The sequence below is a fragment of the Barbus barbus genome (assembly GCF_936440315.1).
Source record: "Barbus barbus genome assembly, chromosome: 12".
Taxonomy (NCBI): Eukaryota; Metazoa; Chordata; class Actinopteri; order Cypriniformes; family Cyprinidae; genus Barbus; species Barbus barbus.
The window spans coordinates 11,956,236-11,974,553 of record NC_136740.1 but is presented as its reverse complement, the minus strand read 5'-3'; the positions used below and the strand labels follow the sequence as shown (position 1 = coordinate 11,974,553).

Genomic DNA, 18,318 nt, shown 5'->3' with positions numbered 1-18,318 from the left:
CAAAAAAAAAAAAAAAAAAAGAAAGAGAGTGTTGCAGGCGTGCCAAGATGACGTACCTGCTTAGAGAGCTGGATGAGGGATTGGGGCTCAATTTGATTGAAATATAAGCTGATCTCTGAGCTCCCTAGAAACGCTGTCTGTGGTTGACCCTATCTGACATAAAGGAGAAGATAGGGTTTTCCTCATGGACGCCCCGCTTGCGCCTTCTGGCCTGTTTGGACGACGCCGTCAATTATGTCGTCAACAGGTACAAGGAGGCTCGTAGACAAGCGGCGGCGTTTCAGCGGTTTCTCCCTCGCCTATCTCTAGCTCAGGGGGCTGCTGGGCGGGAGCAGCCCTCGCCGCGTGCCAGCCCCTCTTCAGAGAGGCATAAAACAGAGCGTGGCTACTCGCACCCCACCGAGGTGGGGCCGTGGCGGCAAACGCTCTGGATCGGGGACCTCTAAGGCTAAGCCGGATCTGTGGACCGTTCTTAAGTCTAAGGGGGTTCTTGGCCAAGAAGCCTAAGGGCGTGGGAGATCAGTCTGCCAACCCTGCCAGAGTTCCAGGGCGCAGCTGGCTCCAGCGAGCAATGTTCTCAGTTCTTCCGCCCCGAAGTGTAGGGGAGCTGAGAAGCTCACCACCCCTGCGGGGTTCTCTAGAGCTTCTGGTTCGGCCGTCTCCTGCCGGTCCTCCGCTTCAGGGCACCGAGCCAGCAGCTCTAGGCACGCCAGAGGCCAGTCTCGAGAGACTGGTTCCCTTAGGAGACCATCTGGCAGCGTGGAAACTACTGCCAATGTGTCTCTTTGGGTCCTGCCTTGCAGGGTCTGGATCTTCAGCTTGATCTTCCTAGGAATGATGCGGGTCTGAGGACTGTCGTTCATTAGGAGGTTTCGGCTGAGGCAGTCCTGGTGCTGTGCCCAGGACTTACGAGGGCAGACCCCTCTGGGGCAGATCGGGTGTCCGTCTCCCCCAGTGCCCTCGGGAGAGCAGTCTGCCAACCCTGCCAGAGTTCCAGGGCGCAGCTGGCTCCAGCGAGCGATGTTCTCAGTTTCTTCCGCCCCGAAGTGTAGCGGAGCTGAGAAGCTCGCCACCCCTGCGGGGGTCTCTAGAGCTCCTGGTTCGGCCGTCTCCCGCCGGTCCTCCGCTTCAGGGCACCGAGCCAGCAGCTCTGGGTACATCAGAGGCCAGTCTCAAGAGACTGGTTCCCTTAGTAGACCATTTAGGCAGCGTGGAAACTACTGCCAAATGGATTTCATTGGGTCCTGCGTACTGTAGAGAAAGGCCTTTGTATTCAGTTTGGCGCTCTGCCACCGCCTTTCAACGGGGTGATTCCCACGTGCGCGGGCCCCCAGCAGGCTCTGATCATGGAACAGGAAGTAGACACTCTCTTGAGGAAGGAGGCCCTCGAGGTGGTACAGGATCTAATAAACATGTTGTTGGTTTAGATGCACTGATAAGTTTATTTAGCTCTTCCTGTCCTATAGTTGTAAAGCACTGCAGTTTTTCTTTGGGTGCGATGAATGAAGCTGAAATACTAGACGCAGTAGAATCAACATTTGTTATTGTATTTCTGATGTTATCTATTTTATCAGTAAAGAAATTCATAGAGTCATTACTATTAAACTGTGAGGGAATATTTAGATCGGGTGGCGTCTGTTTATTTGTTAATCTAGTCACTGTGCTAAATAAGAACCTTGGATTGTTTTGGTTATTATCTATGAGTTTGCGGATATGCTCTACCCTGGCAGCTTTTAGAGGCTGTCTATAGCTGAACATACTTTTTTTCCATGCAATTCTAAAAACTTCCAAGTTAGTTTTTCTCCATTTGCGCTCAAGATTACGAGTTTCTTTCTTGAGAGAATGGGTATGCTGTTGTACAATGGCGCAGTACGTTTTTCTCTAACCTTTTTCAATTTGAGGGGGGCAACAGCTTCTAATGTTTTAGAGAAGATAGTGCCCATGTTGCTAGTCATTTCGTCTAGTTCATGTGTATTTATGGGTACACAGAGCAGTTGAGAGAAATCAGGCAGGTTATTTCTGAATCTGTCTTTGGTGGCTGGAACAATAGTTCTGCCCGGACGATAATGCGGAGCCATATAATTAATATCAGTAATACGCAGCATGCACGATACAAGGAAATGATCAGTAACATCATCACTTTGAGGTACGATATCTATATCGGTCAGATCAATTCCATGCGATATAATTAAATCTAGCGTATGATTAAAACGATGAGTTTTGCTTGACTCCAAAAGAGTTTATTAGTTCAGTAAATGCAAGTCCTAAGGCATCATTTGTATTATCAACGTGAATGTTAAAATCTCCGGCAATTAACACTTTATCAACATTAACCAATAGATCTGAGAGGAAATCTGCAAATTCTTTTAGGAAATCTGTATATGGCCCTGGCGGTCTATACACAGTAGCCAGAGCAAGAGATAGGAGAGATTTCGTTTGCATATCTGACAGTGTAACATTAAACAGAAGTATTTCGAATGAGTTAAACCTCCTGTATCCTGTTTTCTGAGTAACATTGAGAATATCACTATATATTGTTGCAACACCGCCGCCACGACCAGTCTGACGGGGCTCATGTTTATAACAGTAGCTTGGTGGAGTAGACTCATTTAGACCAATATATTCATTTGGTTTAAGCCAGGTTTCAGTCAGGCAGAGTTATTAGAAAATTATTATCTGTGATCATTTCATTTACAATAACTGCTTTGGGTGCGAGTGATCTAATGTTTAGGAGCCCAAGCTTTAAAAAAAAATGTTGTTCATTGTTCATCGAGATCCTGCATCAAATTTATATTTTGACCTCGCTATTTGGGGAACAGACAGTCTGTATAGATTGGACAACGCAAGTACTTCTATCTTTTAAGTGGGTAGAACAAAAGTTGTCATAGCAGTTATTTGAGAGTTGGCTTACTAGTCAGATTGAGCGTAGCGTCCTGGAGATGTTGTCCGACAGGAGTTCCGCTCCGACTCTGCTGGGGTGCAGGCCTTCAGCACGAAAAAGCCTAGGACGCTCCCAGAAAAGATTCCGATTATTAACAAAGAGCAGTTTCTGTTCTTTACACCATGACAATAACCATTCGTTTAAAGCAAAAAGTCTTCTGAACCTTTCGTGTTCTCGTCGATACTTGGGAAGTGGTCCTGACACGATGACGTCTCGATCAGGCTCCTGAAGTCCCTCTTCAGTGTCTCTGTCTGCTGCAGCTTGGTGTCGTTAACCCCCGCGTGCAGCACGACAGCGCCGATGATCTCGTCGCCCTTCAGGATCGCGGGTATCTGCGCAGAAACATCGAGAACACGAGCACCGGGGAAACAGTGAGTGTGCACTTTACCTTCAGCTAACGTAGCACAGACGTGCCGGACGATGGAGTCTCTGACGATCACAGCGTCGCGTTCCGTCTCGCGGAGGGGAGCGAAGCGGTTCCGGGTGGAGATCGTGGAGGCGGGGAGAGGTCATCGCCCGGGGCCTGGCTCGCGTCTTCTGCTGCTGGTGCACCCAGGGTCCGTCTGGGAAGATCGCGTCCTGGGTGCACAGGGTCTGTGCAGAGAAACACACAGAGTAGAGGTGGTGGGAGTGTAAGCAGCGTGCTGTATACTTACACCGGACTTGTGAGCGTCAGCCCAGGATGTTTCCAGTGCGGCTCTCCGCTCTTTCAGCTGGGCCTGCTTCTCCACCAGGTCGCGGATCTGCTTCTCCATGGCCTCCAGCTCCAGCTGTACCGAATGCAGCTCGAACGTGTCCTCACCTGCACTCAAAGGTAGACACAAATCCGCCATTTAAGCACGTAACAGTGAAACAATGGTAATGTGTGCGAATAGAGTATTAGCAATGCAAGCGGGATTAGCGGCAGCTGCGCTGGCGATGCTAATGGGCTATAAGCTAATAGCAGACTCGAGAAATCAAAATAAAACTAGTGATAACAATGCGCTCTGATTGGTTTTGTTTTAGAATGCTATAGTGGATATATTCACACATTATAGAAACGAAAATGATAGTGTATAAAATTATTTTTAAGATAGAAAATAGACGATAAAGAATCAACTTGATGGAGCTCAAACTCAAAACACGCAGTCACAAATCAGCGCATGTGTCTCTTGCTGCCTGTAGGTTAAAGTAGTTTAACCAAAGACTTAAACCACTTCAGTCTGTGTGCATTGAATTTATTTAATACACGAGTACTCATAACCTCGATGCCCAGACGTCTTCAAACTGTTTCGAAAAGAAGAGGAGATGCTGTACCATGGTAAACATGCCTCCTTCCCAACTAATTTGAGACCTGTAACAGGCATCAAATTTTAAATGAGCTAATTTTGTGCATAAAATTGTAAACTTTCTCAGTTTAAACATTTGTTATGTTATCCATGTTCTATTGTGAATCAAATATTGGCTCATGTGATTTGAAATTCTTTTAAAATTTAAAAAATGTCCCAAACTTTCTGGAATTCGGGTTGTTCAAACACTTTGCATTTTTCGGGATGTTAATGCAATGTTATGGGATGCAACATTAGTTGGAGCAGTTGTGGCCTAATGGATAGAGAGTTGGACTTGTAACCCAAAGGTCGTGGGTTTGAGTCTCAGGTCCGGCAGGGATTGTGGGGGGAGTGAATAACCAACACTCTCTCCACCCTCAATGCCACAACTGAGGTGAGACCCTTGAGCAAGGCACCAAAACCCACTGCTCCGGGTGTATGTTCACTACTGTGTGTACACTTGGATGGGTTAAATGCAGAGCACAAATTCTGAGTATGGATCACGGGTTTTTACTTTTTTTTCTGAAATACTTGCAAAACTAAAATATCTAGTTCAATATATGATGACAATTTCAAATAAAACATCATAATTAAACAAAACAGCATATGCACACTAAACACAACCACAACTTCAATACCAATAACTCTAGTTTCAGTCCTCATAAGTCCCAGTTCCTTGTCTTGGCCTTTGAAAAACAAACAAACAAACAAAAAAACAGAGTACATATATGCATGCCACTTCCTTTTTAATAAGTAAAATAAATTAATGAATTAATCAATCAATTGATCAAAAGAGAAGATGCAATTTTTGTAAATTTGCTTAGGACCAAATGATTTCACATTTAAGTAACTGTGACAAATCCATAGACTTGAGCTTGATGATTCTCCTTCCCTTGTTTAAAATATACATATCGCCGTGTACCAACGCTCTTCTACAGTGGCTGTAGTAGCATGTAAATTCTTTCCCTTTTTATAAATCCCCATCTCTGCAAAACCCTACATATCTCAGGAGAAAGCATCTATAAGTTCAAAGTGGCGTTTCCAGGAACCGTGGCCTGGAGATCACTCAGGAGGGGTGTAGTTTTCAGTGTCCTGCAGTGAAGGGCTGAAGGGTGGCGGAATTCTCACTGCTCACTTTGCACCTCTTTCCTTGTGGACTTTCTCTCTCACGCTGCCTGTTCCTCTTGCTCACCGTCTGTATCTCTCAAGCTGTTCGTCTCACTCTCACGCTCTGCCTTCCATGATCTATTTGACTGTTTGCCTGTCTCACAAACTCTTTGCTTTTCTTCCACTTGCACTGTCTGTCTTCATCGCTCTGTCTGTCTGTCTCCCTTGAGCAACTCAAACTGTCTGAGATGAGAACTTCATAGTCGTGCTGTTAAGTCACTTCATTAAAGTTAAACAAACAAGCCGCCAGAAGCTCAGAGAGGTAACACGATATTCAGCCCAATATCATGAATTCAGATAATTTTTTGGGCTAAAGTGAGTTTTCACCACACATTTCTGCCAGTGCATAATAAAGAAACTGTGGCTGTCTGTGGATCGTTCCAAGAAAAACATTGTTTAGCAGGCCAGTGATTGTGTACTGACAGGCAGGAATAGTTTCCTGGGAAAACTACGCCTGTATGTGTATTGAACAGTTGGTGTGATGGAAAAATTGTGATGGTGCAGGCAAGAGGAGCGATATTGTTGTTGCTCCCACACATTTTTGGAGATCTCTTGCTTATAAAAACCTCCAAAGAATTTATCGTCGGTGTAACGCGAGGCCTTAAAGCTGACAAAACGAAAACTATTCAGACGTCTGTGGCTCTAAGTACCCTACTTGAAACGAAAGGGTCACACAAATTTTAATACCTCAGAAAACCAGTGCTTGACCCCAAACACAATCTCTCTTTCTATATCGCTCCCTCTCTTCCCCCAGCTGCAGAGTTGAGGAGCATTGGTGGGAGGACATTGTGGCTGAGCTTCCCTCGAGTGCAGGCTGCAGAGCCAGCGGGAGCATCCGTCCCCTTCTTCTGTTGTTTTTGGCACGGTACGCCCGTCCCTTCCACTCCCCTGCTCGCGCTCCCTCAGCCTACAACCCCCAACCTCTGCCTATTACCCCAACGTCCCATATTCATCCCCACACACAGCTGTAGCACTCTTGGTGACCCCGACTGTCATCGCACACACACCAACAAACACGCATGCAGTAATATAACTCAAGCTCAAACAGATAGTCAAGTATGCTGATAACTAAGATTCATAGGTACAGCCCAAGGGTGCTTAACCACCATAGTACGATGCACTGTTGGAGAAATTAACTAGTTGCGACTGTTTCCTGAGACTGTAGTAGCATGGTCACAACCGCCATCAACAATATAGGACTATCGTTAATGCATAACTTAATCTAATTATTTGATTTAAGATCACAATTAATGTGAAAGGATTGGAGTTCATTTGCCGGAAACAACAGAAAGCCATTGATTTTTTAAATAACATTTACATGCAATATGTAGTATAGGCATACTCCTGTAGACTATACAGTATATTTGGTTTATTCTTTGAAATACGAAACATGGCATCTGAGAACTACCCAGCAAACACAGAGCATTCACCTGATGTTCCCGTTTTGTTATTTTTTGGGAACCAAATAAGAACATTTTGGGAACCTAAAATTGTTAGCTGGGTTCTTCACTATTACTGATCCCTCTTGCATCATTCTTCATGTTTTCCTTATGCATTTATGTACATGTGCACTCTTCCACAATTACGCTGATTGTTAACACACTAAAATATATCAATTTAAAACTTAAAATTATATAGAATGTACTGTATGTTAGCTTACTTCTCCTAAAAGGCAACTATACTTCTAATCACAGGTCAAGATGCTGTTTGCAATGTTTCTTGGAACTATGCTATCAGGAAATGCAGAATCATTGAACTATGTTAGTAAATGCATTAACCTGAATTCACTATCTGAATTATATAGTGAACTGGGCAAAATAACTGGCATCTGCAATTGTTGTCACTATGCCACAGATACTGTGCCGTTTACATTAGTGTAAAAAAAAAAATGTTGTCGCTTTTAAAACAAACACCACAGTTGTGTGTGTGTGTGCCTGTGTGTAGGTGGTCTGGCATGACATACTGAATAATGATTTGGACTGGTATGGAGCGACTCAGTGTCCCCAGGAACTTTAAAACAATGGAACAGTGTCTAATCTAAAAACATAAAGGAGATCATGGGCCTCTAACTGATTTATTGTATAAATTCATCAGTTTTACTGAAATTTCATTAAATAAATGCTAAACTTTGGCACTGATAAAAAGGGAAATAACTTTAAATGACTTGACTTTGCAAACAATGTATACTTTATGTATATGGTGTATACAATATATCTACAATGTATACAATACATGTCATGCTAAATAATGATTTTACTGTATGAAAATATCACTTATTACAAAAAAATCTCTACTGTGTTTTTGTGTAGCCTATCATCAACTACAAGTTGATAATGAACACGTTTATCAACAACCAGTCAGTATCAATGAGTAATAAGTTGGAAAATCAAGTATGCATAAAACATGAAATTAATAAAACATTTAGTGCCACACACTATACACATTTTAGACACAATAATATGAAAGCCATCTGATTGCTGTTAGCATAAGCCAACATAAGTGACTAATTTGTACTATTAATGCTGGGTTTGCGCTACGTGATTTTAGGCCAAATTTTACAAACCCACAGATTTCCAGAGACCAGACTTAAACCCAAAATCTGAGGCAAGTGTGCAGTACAGTGCAAATTTTGCAGTGCATCTATTTTAAAATTATGTTTTTGTTGTGGTGCTGGTGATTCCAAAGTTGTGCAGGAAACAGCCCGCATCACACTAAAAACACTTGGTTTCTTTTCATTCTTGTCCTCTTTTTCATCCTGAAATTGTGAACATTTAATGTTATACATTATAGTTTAAAAAGCTCTCTCAAAAAGTGATGTTTTCTTGGTTGGCTCATGTCTCATTAGTTCACCAAGAAGAATGCAAACTCAAAACCTCCATGTGCCACTTCTCTGTTGCTCATCCAGCCACATCCAGACCAGCACAGCCGTCCTCACTGAAAGCACTCATTCATAGTCCAGTCCTCAGATCCAGACAGGCTAGATCTGCCTATGTTCATCCTCACCTCCCAAATCTTCACCCATATCCTCTCTCTTTTGTGGGCCAGACAGGCCCTATCAGGAGCCGATATGATGTCTGGAGTCTGCCACTCATCATGAAGTTAGTTCATTTGAGAGCCTGAATGTAATAAACTGCTAACCCCCTCCAGCAAACAGCTCTCCAGTACCTGAAAAAAAGATGTTAAAAATGATGAAATTAATATTTTTCCCACTGACTTTATTTTAATTTACATTTATTACCCTCAGGAATGTGGTAAAAATCAGCTAGGGGAACATATGTCTCTCTATCTATCTATCTATCTATCTATCTATCTATCTATCTATCTATCTATCTATCTATCTATCTATCTATCTATCTATCTATCTATCTATCTATCTATCTATCTATCTATCTATCTCCATCCGTCTCTCTGTCTATCCTGTCTGTTCATCTATCTATCATTTCCGGAAATAATTTATTTGTCCTTCCAAGCTTAGCATACATGTAAGATGGTAGAATAACTTGCAAGGAAATCCTGAGAAAGTGATATGCACGAGCACAACCCGCTAATGAGCCTTCAACATTTTGCCTCCCCTTCGAGAACAGTTGCTGATGAGGTAGTAGTGAATATGAGAATAGTCAATCTAGTAATACATGTAGGCATACAGTACAACATTGCTGGCTTGTTTCACCACTTGACATGAGTGAAGGCCCAAAGAGACAAGACTGTTCCTTTCAAAGTGCCGTTAATACATGATAATGTAGTTATTTGGAGCCCTCATGATGTGCTCTGGCTTTAGAGCAGTGCTGGATCTGTCCTTGCACTCTGTGCAGCGGGAGGAGCTGTAAAATATCAGATTCTTGGACTTCTTGATATTTGAGTCAGAGTGTGAGTCATCATCACATACTTAGTGAGAGTCAAAATCCTCACTCACTCAGCAGTCCTGCACAGTAGAGCCCTGCACGGGCCTCAAATTTAGGCCCTAGCCCGGCCCTGGCCCGAGACGCTCAGGCCCGGCCCACGTCCGACAGCTTATCAGAATTACCGGCCCGAGTCCAACCCGAGCCTGTTTTTTTCCCCCCTTCTCCTACAACAGTTTATACTACTGTTTCGGCTATTAAAATAGTTCAGTTTTGTGTGTAAAGGCAAAATTATCATATTTCGTTTCATTTTTTTATTAAGTTAATTTAGAAAAACGTTTGGAGCATTTTTGTTCGTTAAATAGCCTATACGTTTTAGTTTTTTTAAAGTAACGACCAAGCGGCCAGCGGCATGAGCTGATCATAGCATATGTTTGATCAATTTAGCCTTCTCATATCATCACGACTTGCCTAAAATAAAATCTATAGATATACTAAAACAGTTCAAGTATACAACAATGATTAAACTTTAAACCTGCGCTATAATAATAATGTGCGCAGCGCACTCTGCAGGACATGGAGGCACCAGTGCAAACACTTGCATTGTTTTCAGTGGAAACAAATTAAAATAGCCTACACCTCTTTTTTTTTTTTTTTTTTATAATACATGATTCGGACCTGTAAAGGGTCTACTTGTATTTGTGTGCACTCACAATACCAACAAAAGGTAGTTCTTTTATAAAACAAAGAAAACAAACATGATGTGCTTTCTGCCGTCTCGTCTTGAACAGGAGCGCTTCACAAAAATTAACCGAAGCTGAGCGAATACATGCCTCACAGACATGATAAATATATCTATAGAAAGTTTTAAATGATCACTTAACGAAATAAAAAAATCGAAAACAAAAACTCTTTTATTATAATTTTAATCATAATCAATAAAGATGCATTTCTCTTTAAAGGCGCGTGTAATGAGGAGACGGCGAGTCAGGATCAGCAACTTCATCCTTGCGACAGACTCAGAAAACATTAGTTTATTAGTAAATAATTCAAATATCTCCTTACTATTTCCTGCAGACACATTCATGGTTATGTTTGCTGGGGTTTTGCAGCAAGCTTTAGCCTATTGCGTGCATTCGAACGCAGAAGTATTCAGCTGTGCTGAAGTCACTTGCGCACCTGCTGCTGCGGGACACTAAACACCATTGAGCTGCTCTCAGTCGCGGCACGGTCTCGTGTTGTTTCCACCAGCGCGGCAATTTTTTCATCACTAATCGATGGATGTCTACAATATAAAAATAAGGAGAAATTCAAAACAGGCCCGAGGCCCGGTCCGCGTCTGAACTATGACGTGAAAATTGGCCCGAAGCCCGACCCTAGAGGCGTAAAAAAGTCGGGGCCCGTCGGGCCCGGGCCGAAATGCAGGGCTCTGCTGCACAGGGAAATCGATTATGTGCCACGTGTGTGGTGTTAGATGTATAATGTGAATCCAGGATTTGTCTTTTAAGAGACCCAAGGAGCTGAAACATGACTGCACAAACATTGGACTGAGCTGAACCAAAATCCCCTAACATGTTTATCAGTCCCCCGCCCTAGCTGCACAAATTGTGCAACAACTTTAAATTATGCAAGAGGTGAATATTGGACATTACCAAGATAATTTATGTCCCCTTGGTAGGGCTGCAAGCCCAAGTGTTCTAGGGTTATCTGGTTGCTCAAAGACCTTCAGATAGTGTGCTGTACTCTGTGTTGTCCCTGGATAAAACATGAAGCATGACAGGGTGGAAATGGGAGATTTTGTTTCTTCTTTGTCTTGAGACAGTTCTGCCTTTAAAATGTGATGGATTGAAATTGTTCTCAGGTGAAATGGAAAAGTGTAAACTGTAAATGTTAAAAGTTGTATTGGATACCTGCCAGTCTTCCAGATCACTCTGGATGTCTGATGGATTTCAAGACAATTTGTGTTATTATCTGATTTATTTCATTGCCAGTTAAATTCAAGCACTTGTAACTAGTATTACGAATATGTAATAAACAACCAGAATATCACGACCCCTGGTGGAGAACTTTATCAGTTCACTTTATATAAACAAAACTATAAAATTACAAATCTGTGCAGTGTTACAGTGGACAGTATTTTATCGATGTGTTAAAAGCACATAGATTCTGATTATTTACGCTTGACATGTTTAGGTTGTATGTCTTGGTTTGGGTTTCAAATGGTTCTTGCAAGTGAAGGGCTGTCACAATCAAGATAGATTATGTAATATATAATTCATGTAAATTACTGAGTCTGAAAACCACTTATTTGAATCCTAATATATTATTTCAAATTAGATCTGATATTTTCAGACACACTTCTGCATTTATAATTCCTAATTGATTTCTAAACATAAATCAAGCTGAACCTGGCAGACTAGATGCCTATTCAGGCATGTGTTATTAGAATTTTTTGACATTTCTCAGTGGCTTTTTTGAATTTATTAATTAATTTATTTTTCCGTTTCAGAGACTAGCTAAATGTTGTTTTGTCATTGTGAAGTTCTAAAAGAACATGTTTGTGTGATGAAATAACCAATAACCGAATTAACTAGGTTATAAGTTGATTCTAAAATGCACTGACTTGTACAATGTTTTAAAATCTAATCAAAGCACAGCGAATCCTTTCAGTTAGTTGAGCATGCAATCTCTATTTTTTCTGCTCACCAAACTGTCAGACTTGTCAAGGAAAATATCTCGAGTTTAAAAGAAAAGTTTCCCCCACCCTCCTTCTCGCGTCTTAAGCCTTCTTGGCCAATCGTCTCTCTTCTCACAAACACTTTAGCAGACTATAAGAGCTTTTTCCTTTCAACTTAACTCAAAGTTGCTCGGAATCCCGGATACCTAGTTATTTCCCAGAGAATAAGCAACGCACGCTTGGAATTGTATTTCACCCTCACGAGGGAATAAAGTCTTGCTTCGCAAGCGCTTTCAGGAGACTTGAACGAGATGCCCGAAGAGCCCGCGCGAGACTCCTCCAGCTCTCCCGTGTCTCCCGCGGACAGCCTCAGCAACAGCGACGCAGAGCCCGACAGGCCACCGAAGAGGAGCGGAAGGAAAAGACGGTCGAGCAGGAAAAACGGGGAGGATTCCGATAGCTCGACCCTTGGGAAAAAGGGGAAAAAGTCTAGCAACAGCAGCAACAGCCCTCAGTCTTTTGAGGAGCTGCAGACGCAGCGCGTGATGGCGAACGTGCGCGAGCGACAGAGGACGCAGTCGCTCAACGAAGCGTTTACGGCTTTGCGCAAAATCATCCCCACTTTACCCTCCGACAAACTGAGCAAAATACAGACGCTAAAACTCGCCGCGAGATACATCGATTTTCTCTGTCAGGTTCTACAGAGTGACGAGCTGGACTCCAAGATGGCAAGTTGTAGTTATGTTGCTCACGAGCGTTTGAGCTACGCGTTCTCGGTTTGGAGGATGGAGGGCGCATGGTCCATGTCTGCATCTCACTAGTGTGCAGGAAAACCTTTTTTTTTTTTTTTTTTTTTTTTTTTTTTTCAAAATGGTACGCTTTCACAATATCCATCGTCTTTAATGATGTTGTAAACAACTGAGTAAGATCTCTCAAAACATTTACTTAATTTTACACGTTTAGTCACAAGCTGGAAAGCCAACAACTGTTGCATGCATTTCAGATCCTCTGGATTTGTTTACTATCAGCATGGCTTTATTTTTACACACTGCCTCTTCCTTTAGATATAGCAATAATGCTAAATAAATAATTAAGTTTGGTCAAAATGTAGCTTAAGTCTATAAAAAGTTGAGAAGGTGTTAAACAGCTATTGCATGTAATACAACTGAATTGTTTACCAATACGGCCTATTGTAGCACAGTTTTTCCATAATCGATTACAATTATTTTTCCCCCCTCAAAACAAATAGGTTACTGTAAATAATGTTGTGCCTATAGCAAACATTGTCCAGCCTAAATCATGCTATTATTCGCAGGTGAAAGCCAAGAGCTGGGAAAACTCGAGGACCAATGCGCCGACACAATGCTAGATTCCTTCATAATCTTGGGGGAAAACTGCAAATGTTCCAACAGAGGTCATGGTTATTATCGAGAGAAGGCCACGGATAGCGAATTGCTGCGCGTGCGCTGCATATGGACTTCCTCGCGAGTGTTATTAATGACGACGAATGTTGGAAATGTGTGCATATGCATGTTTTTTTTTTTTTTTTCTGTTTTTTGAAGACTCAGTTGTGCATAGCTTTCTTGGAGAAAGTGAAATTGCATCACAAGGAGTGTCGATAAGAAGATGGGGAATGAAGCCTCTAGTTCGAATCCCGTGCAAAATACAAAGTTTTGGTACAATTCTATTTATTTATTGATGACACACTTTGAAAGGAAGGCAAATGTATCCTGTGTCTAAATGCATTATTTTTTCCTTTTTGTGTGCTACTTTTGTAAATAAATGTGTATTTCTGTAATAAAAATGAAGAACTTTTAAGAAATATTTTACGTTAGTATCAAAATTTATGTACTTTATTTGTGTATACGATTTTGGAAAAACTGAAAATATTAGAACGAAAAACAGAAAATACACGTTATTACCACTCATTTAGTCTTATTATGAAGAATGATTTTAATAGTTACATTTAAAAATAATTACACTGGTTGACATAGGCAAGAAATCAGAGACAAAAATACGTTCAATGACGTTGAAAAATAAAAACATAATACATTTTCATCTAAACAATAAGTCATTGTTTTATTACTTTTAGTAAAAAAAAAGTACCTATTTGTAATAGTGCAATACAGACTTTGTTTTAATTAATTCCACACAGTATGAAAAATGGAGAGTGTAAGAGAAAATGGTGCATTTATTATCACAGAACGCATTATAGATGAAACTGCATAATTTAAAATAGTCTTTAACAATTGCATAAGATTGTGATGAAATAGCCTATCAAGTTTTATTTCAATAGGTCAGGCTAATTCTGACTTCTGATTTAGTTGGCAGACAATCTAAGCCGGAGTTATGGATGTTAAAGGTTCAATAATATGTACTGTCTGTTCATCTGAGAGAAATAAAAAGGGGAAGCGGACAAGAAAATAGGTTTGTATTTATGGCATTCAAATCTTTAAAGTCTTTTTTTACAGCTGCACTAAATATTATCGTTTTCATCCAGCTAAATGCACACGTGCGTCACAGGGTCAAATCCCTAGGGATTGCAATGGATGTAGCCTATATGGGCTGCTCCAAAAATACTGTGTGCAGGGGAAAAGACAGTGCTATTCATTCGTTTTGTTTGTTTGTTTTGCTATTGTCCAGTTTCACTCATTTTAGAAAAATAAGTGCCTTGCAATGTAAGTAGCCTACATCCGTTTGAAGGTGTGTAATTGGGTTTTGAGGCATGTGCGGAATTCCCAGATGTCTATGAAATTTAAGCTGCCTTCAGCAGGACATGGGAAGGTGGGGTGGATGAAGCTGGCCTGTATGCTGAGTAAATGTAATGTTAACCTAAATAAAAATCCCCTCGAGAGACACAAATAAATTACATCAAGTTTTTAACGAATAATTTATTGTGCACCACTTTTCTAATTGCTCTAATATTGGTTTAAATAATAGTAAACTTTTATTTTTACATAAACGTCATCAAGATCCCAGTGAACTTCAGGAGAAAACTGGACCAAAGTTTGAGTTCATTTCCACTTGTAAGGCATTTGGCAGATGGATGTTAGAGGCACACGAATGAAACTTATTTTGAACAGATGTTAGCATTTTAGAGTCACGTGAATTGAACAGATGTTCAGATGTTGAGGTCCGCCTTTAAATAGACTATACTGAAAAACTTAGAAACAAAGCGTTTCTGGAAGGGATAGAGCCCGTGGAGTGAGGCTGGTTGTCCTCGGAGACTCGAGGTACGGTGAATTTAAGCTTTTTGCTCTAAATCACGGCCCGTGGGATCCAGTGTCGAGAAGAACGCGCGTGGGAGTTTCCCAAATAAAGATAGCCGCGTAGAATTGCTGTTCTAACAGGTACTGTACATGACGGTGCTGCTTTTCCGACATCATTGTGCATATGTTTAAAGTTTGTTTGTTCGTTTTTACGTTCTGTCGAAACCGGAATGAGTGTGTGGCCTAGGCTACTTGTGGTGTAGATCAAAAAAAGAAATAGAAAAAAAATAGGCCTATATAGTTTTAAACGGTAATATTTTGACATTTAACGGTTCAGATAATTCCGATAATGTCGTATTTAATCACATCTTACTTTTATGTTGACCTGATAATGATTTTTGACTCGTAAAGCTGCTCTGATGTCAGTGTTAACTCCGTTTGATCAGCTTCCCTAAACCAGTACCATATTGTGCAGAATTACTTTTACTGTTTTTTAAATACTTTAAATAAACATATTATTTATTATCCTTTCAGGTCCCTTAGGTCATTTATTAATGTGGCATTTCGGCTATTAATAAAAAAAAAACCTTCTAGGAATATTTTCGTAGGTTGCCAGAGTTCTTAAAAATCTATTAAATGTGTGTGAATTGTGTTTCTTTGTCGTGTGTAAACCGATACTAAAAATTATCAAAATCATTTTTAAAATATGGGCTAGTAATGATTTGTCTGAAACGCTCAAAAAAGTTAAACGAACCTGGGTTTAAAAAAAAAAAAAAAAAAAAAAAGTAAGGAGGAAGTCAAAGCTAGCACTTGTTCATTTACACAGCTGGTTCGCTATGCTACAACTCATACAACAACTGCTGGCAAGGAAATTCACTTTATGAAGGAAAATGATTTCCCACTAAAACGACAAGCAGATCTTCTGCTCCTGGAAACAGGTGCAACTTGCAGAAGTAGGCTAGCTGCAACCGTTTTAAAATCACACGGAAAAGCCATCGAAAATGGATGCCACGAATGATTTTTAACTGTATGAGCCGATAACAGGCCTACTTCATCTTTCAGTATAGAGTAGTCTGCCTTTCACAGGGTAAAAATAAAAACTGTGTGCATGCGTGGGCTGTGATTTAGCGGAAGTGGGCAGTGCAGAAACACATTTTGTTTTTGTTAATACGTTGATTTTTCCCAGGTGGAATTTTTAAAAACAATTATTCCCAGATGTAAGAATTTCTTCCCTCGATTTTCGGTATTTCAATCCATGATATGTTTCTATGATTTTAACATTTTATGTTGTGATTTTAAAATGAGTGTTAACGTGTTGCAACACTTGTTAGCCAGCATGATTGTCACAGTCATGAATCTTTCATCTTTTTCACATTTTTGTTTTAAGATCAAACATTTGTCAATGTTATATGCTTGTATTTGTAAAGAAATAAAATTGCTTTTGAAAAACCATCTGCCATCTGATATGCTTTAGTTTCTACATGAAAAGCTTGGGCTCTTTAGACACGCAGGAACATTACTGTAGGGTAACATTAAGAGGTTATAATCTAGAGATGGTGCAGGATTACAGTTACACTAAGGTCAAGCCTTGTTCATGGGTAGAGCTAAGGTTATATAAAACAGATAAAACCCCTTTAACATCCAATTTCCTATCTGAACAAAGTGAGTTATGATATTGACGACACAATTCAATAGCAAAAGCCAACAATCTGATAATGAATCATGAAACCAATCAAAATGTTGGATGTCAGTTTAATTAGTGTTTTAAAAAAACATGAACCTTAAGAACTACGCACACCTGCTGTAAGAGAAGTCAAAATCTGTAATACCTAAATATATAATATCTAAAAGCAAACCTCACTGTTCATGGTTTGTTAGAACTGCTGTATTTCTGTTTGCAAACATTTGTAGTTTGATGTTGTTTAATTTGATGCATCTTCATTTAAAGGCACATTAATGCATTGTCTTTTCATTACAAAATGGCCTATAAATTGTCTGAAATTCAGAATGAAAAATGGTCTTTTTTGGGAGAATACTATCAGTATCACAGTGAAAGCTGTCATCTCTTCGCTTTTTGAAATGAGAAAAGAGCAACTGTTGCAGCCTGATGTTAGTTAAATTACAGTTTGGATGCATTAGGCTTAGTGGTGCAAGTGTTGCATTAAGAGTGACAGAGCATCAAAAGTCCCCTTTCAGATTCATTCAACAAAGAGAGTGCCGAACCCCCATGTTTACAGAATACTTAGTGTACGCCACCCAGGGAGCAGACAAGACACGCATCATGCTGCCGCTAGGGGATACACAATGATGTCACACACAGGAAATGGCTGGAGAGACTTGGCACCTCACGGTGGTTGGCCCAGCATCCACTGGCTCAGGAGGGCCGCTGCAAAAATAAACAGGCAATCAGAACGCTGCACGAGAAGTACACAAATCCATTGTGGTGTTTCATGGATAATAAAGGCAGAGTTTTCACATCTAGAGTAGTGTTTATTTGTGCAATCTGCTTGCCCATAAATAGACTTGTCATTTGCAGGATGGATAAAGAGAATGTGGAAGTTAAAGCAATTTTTGTCCTGCTTTCAAACTTTCCAGTTAATGTTTAGTGATGTTTACTGGATGCTCAGCCGAAAAAGAATAAGAAAAATTTGATTTGTAAACGGGCTTAAGAAATACATACTGGAAGGATGGAAGACATCTAGTATGACTGAACCTAAAATATGATTTTAAGCTACAATCATTTAAATAATCATATATATATATATATATAGTTACCTGATACATTTACTTCAGTGGCTTAAGGAAAAGTTTTCTCAAAATGAACATTTGCATATATAACTTTTTTCTTCTGCCACATACACACACACACACACAAAATAGATTTGAAGAATGTCTTTTTGTGCATACAGTGTAGATCAATGGGGTCCAAAAGTTTGATAAAACATTGATCAACTCATGTTCACTGTAAAAATATTTTTTCTGAGATTACCGAGCATGTTTTACAAGAAAATATTATTTCTGTCTTTGTACTTAAATTATCATGTTTAATTCAGTGTGTTATTTGCAGTGCATTTTTGATTAATTTTAAAATTGACTAGCAATTCCTGAATGAAAATTGTTTCTACACAATTTTGAGTTTAAATATGGTGACATATTTAAAAATCAGTAACATCAAACC

At 40.2% G+C, this 18,318-nt stretch overlaps 1 protein-coding gene across 1 annotated transcript; it reads left to right on the top strand.

Annotated features, from left to right (window-relative positions):
- Positions 1 to 12,242: 12,242 nt before the first annotated feature.
- LOC306877855 (twist-related protein-like) lies at positions 12,243 to 12,752 on the top strand (the record flags this gene model as incomplete). Its single annotated transcript, XM_079429850.1, has 1 exon — positions 12,243 to 12,752. The coding sequence occupies one exon, from the start codon at positions 12,243 to 12,245 to the stop codon at positions 12,750 to 12,752; it is 510 nt and encodes a 169-aa protein (XP_079285976.1).
- Positions 12,753 to 18,318: the final 5,566 nt, after the last annotated feature.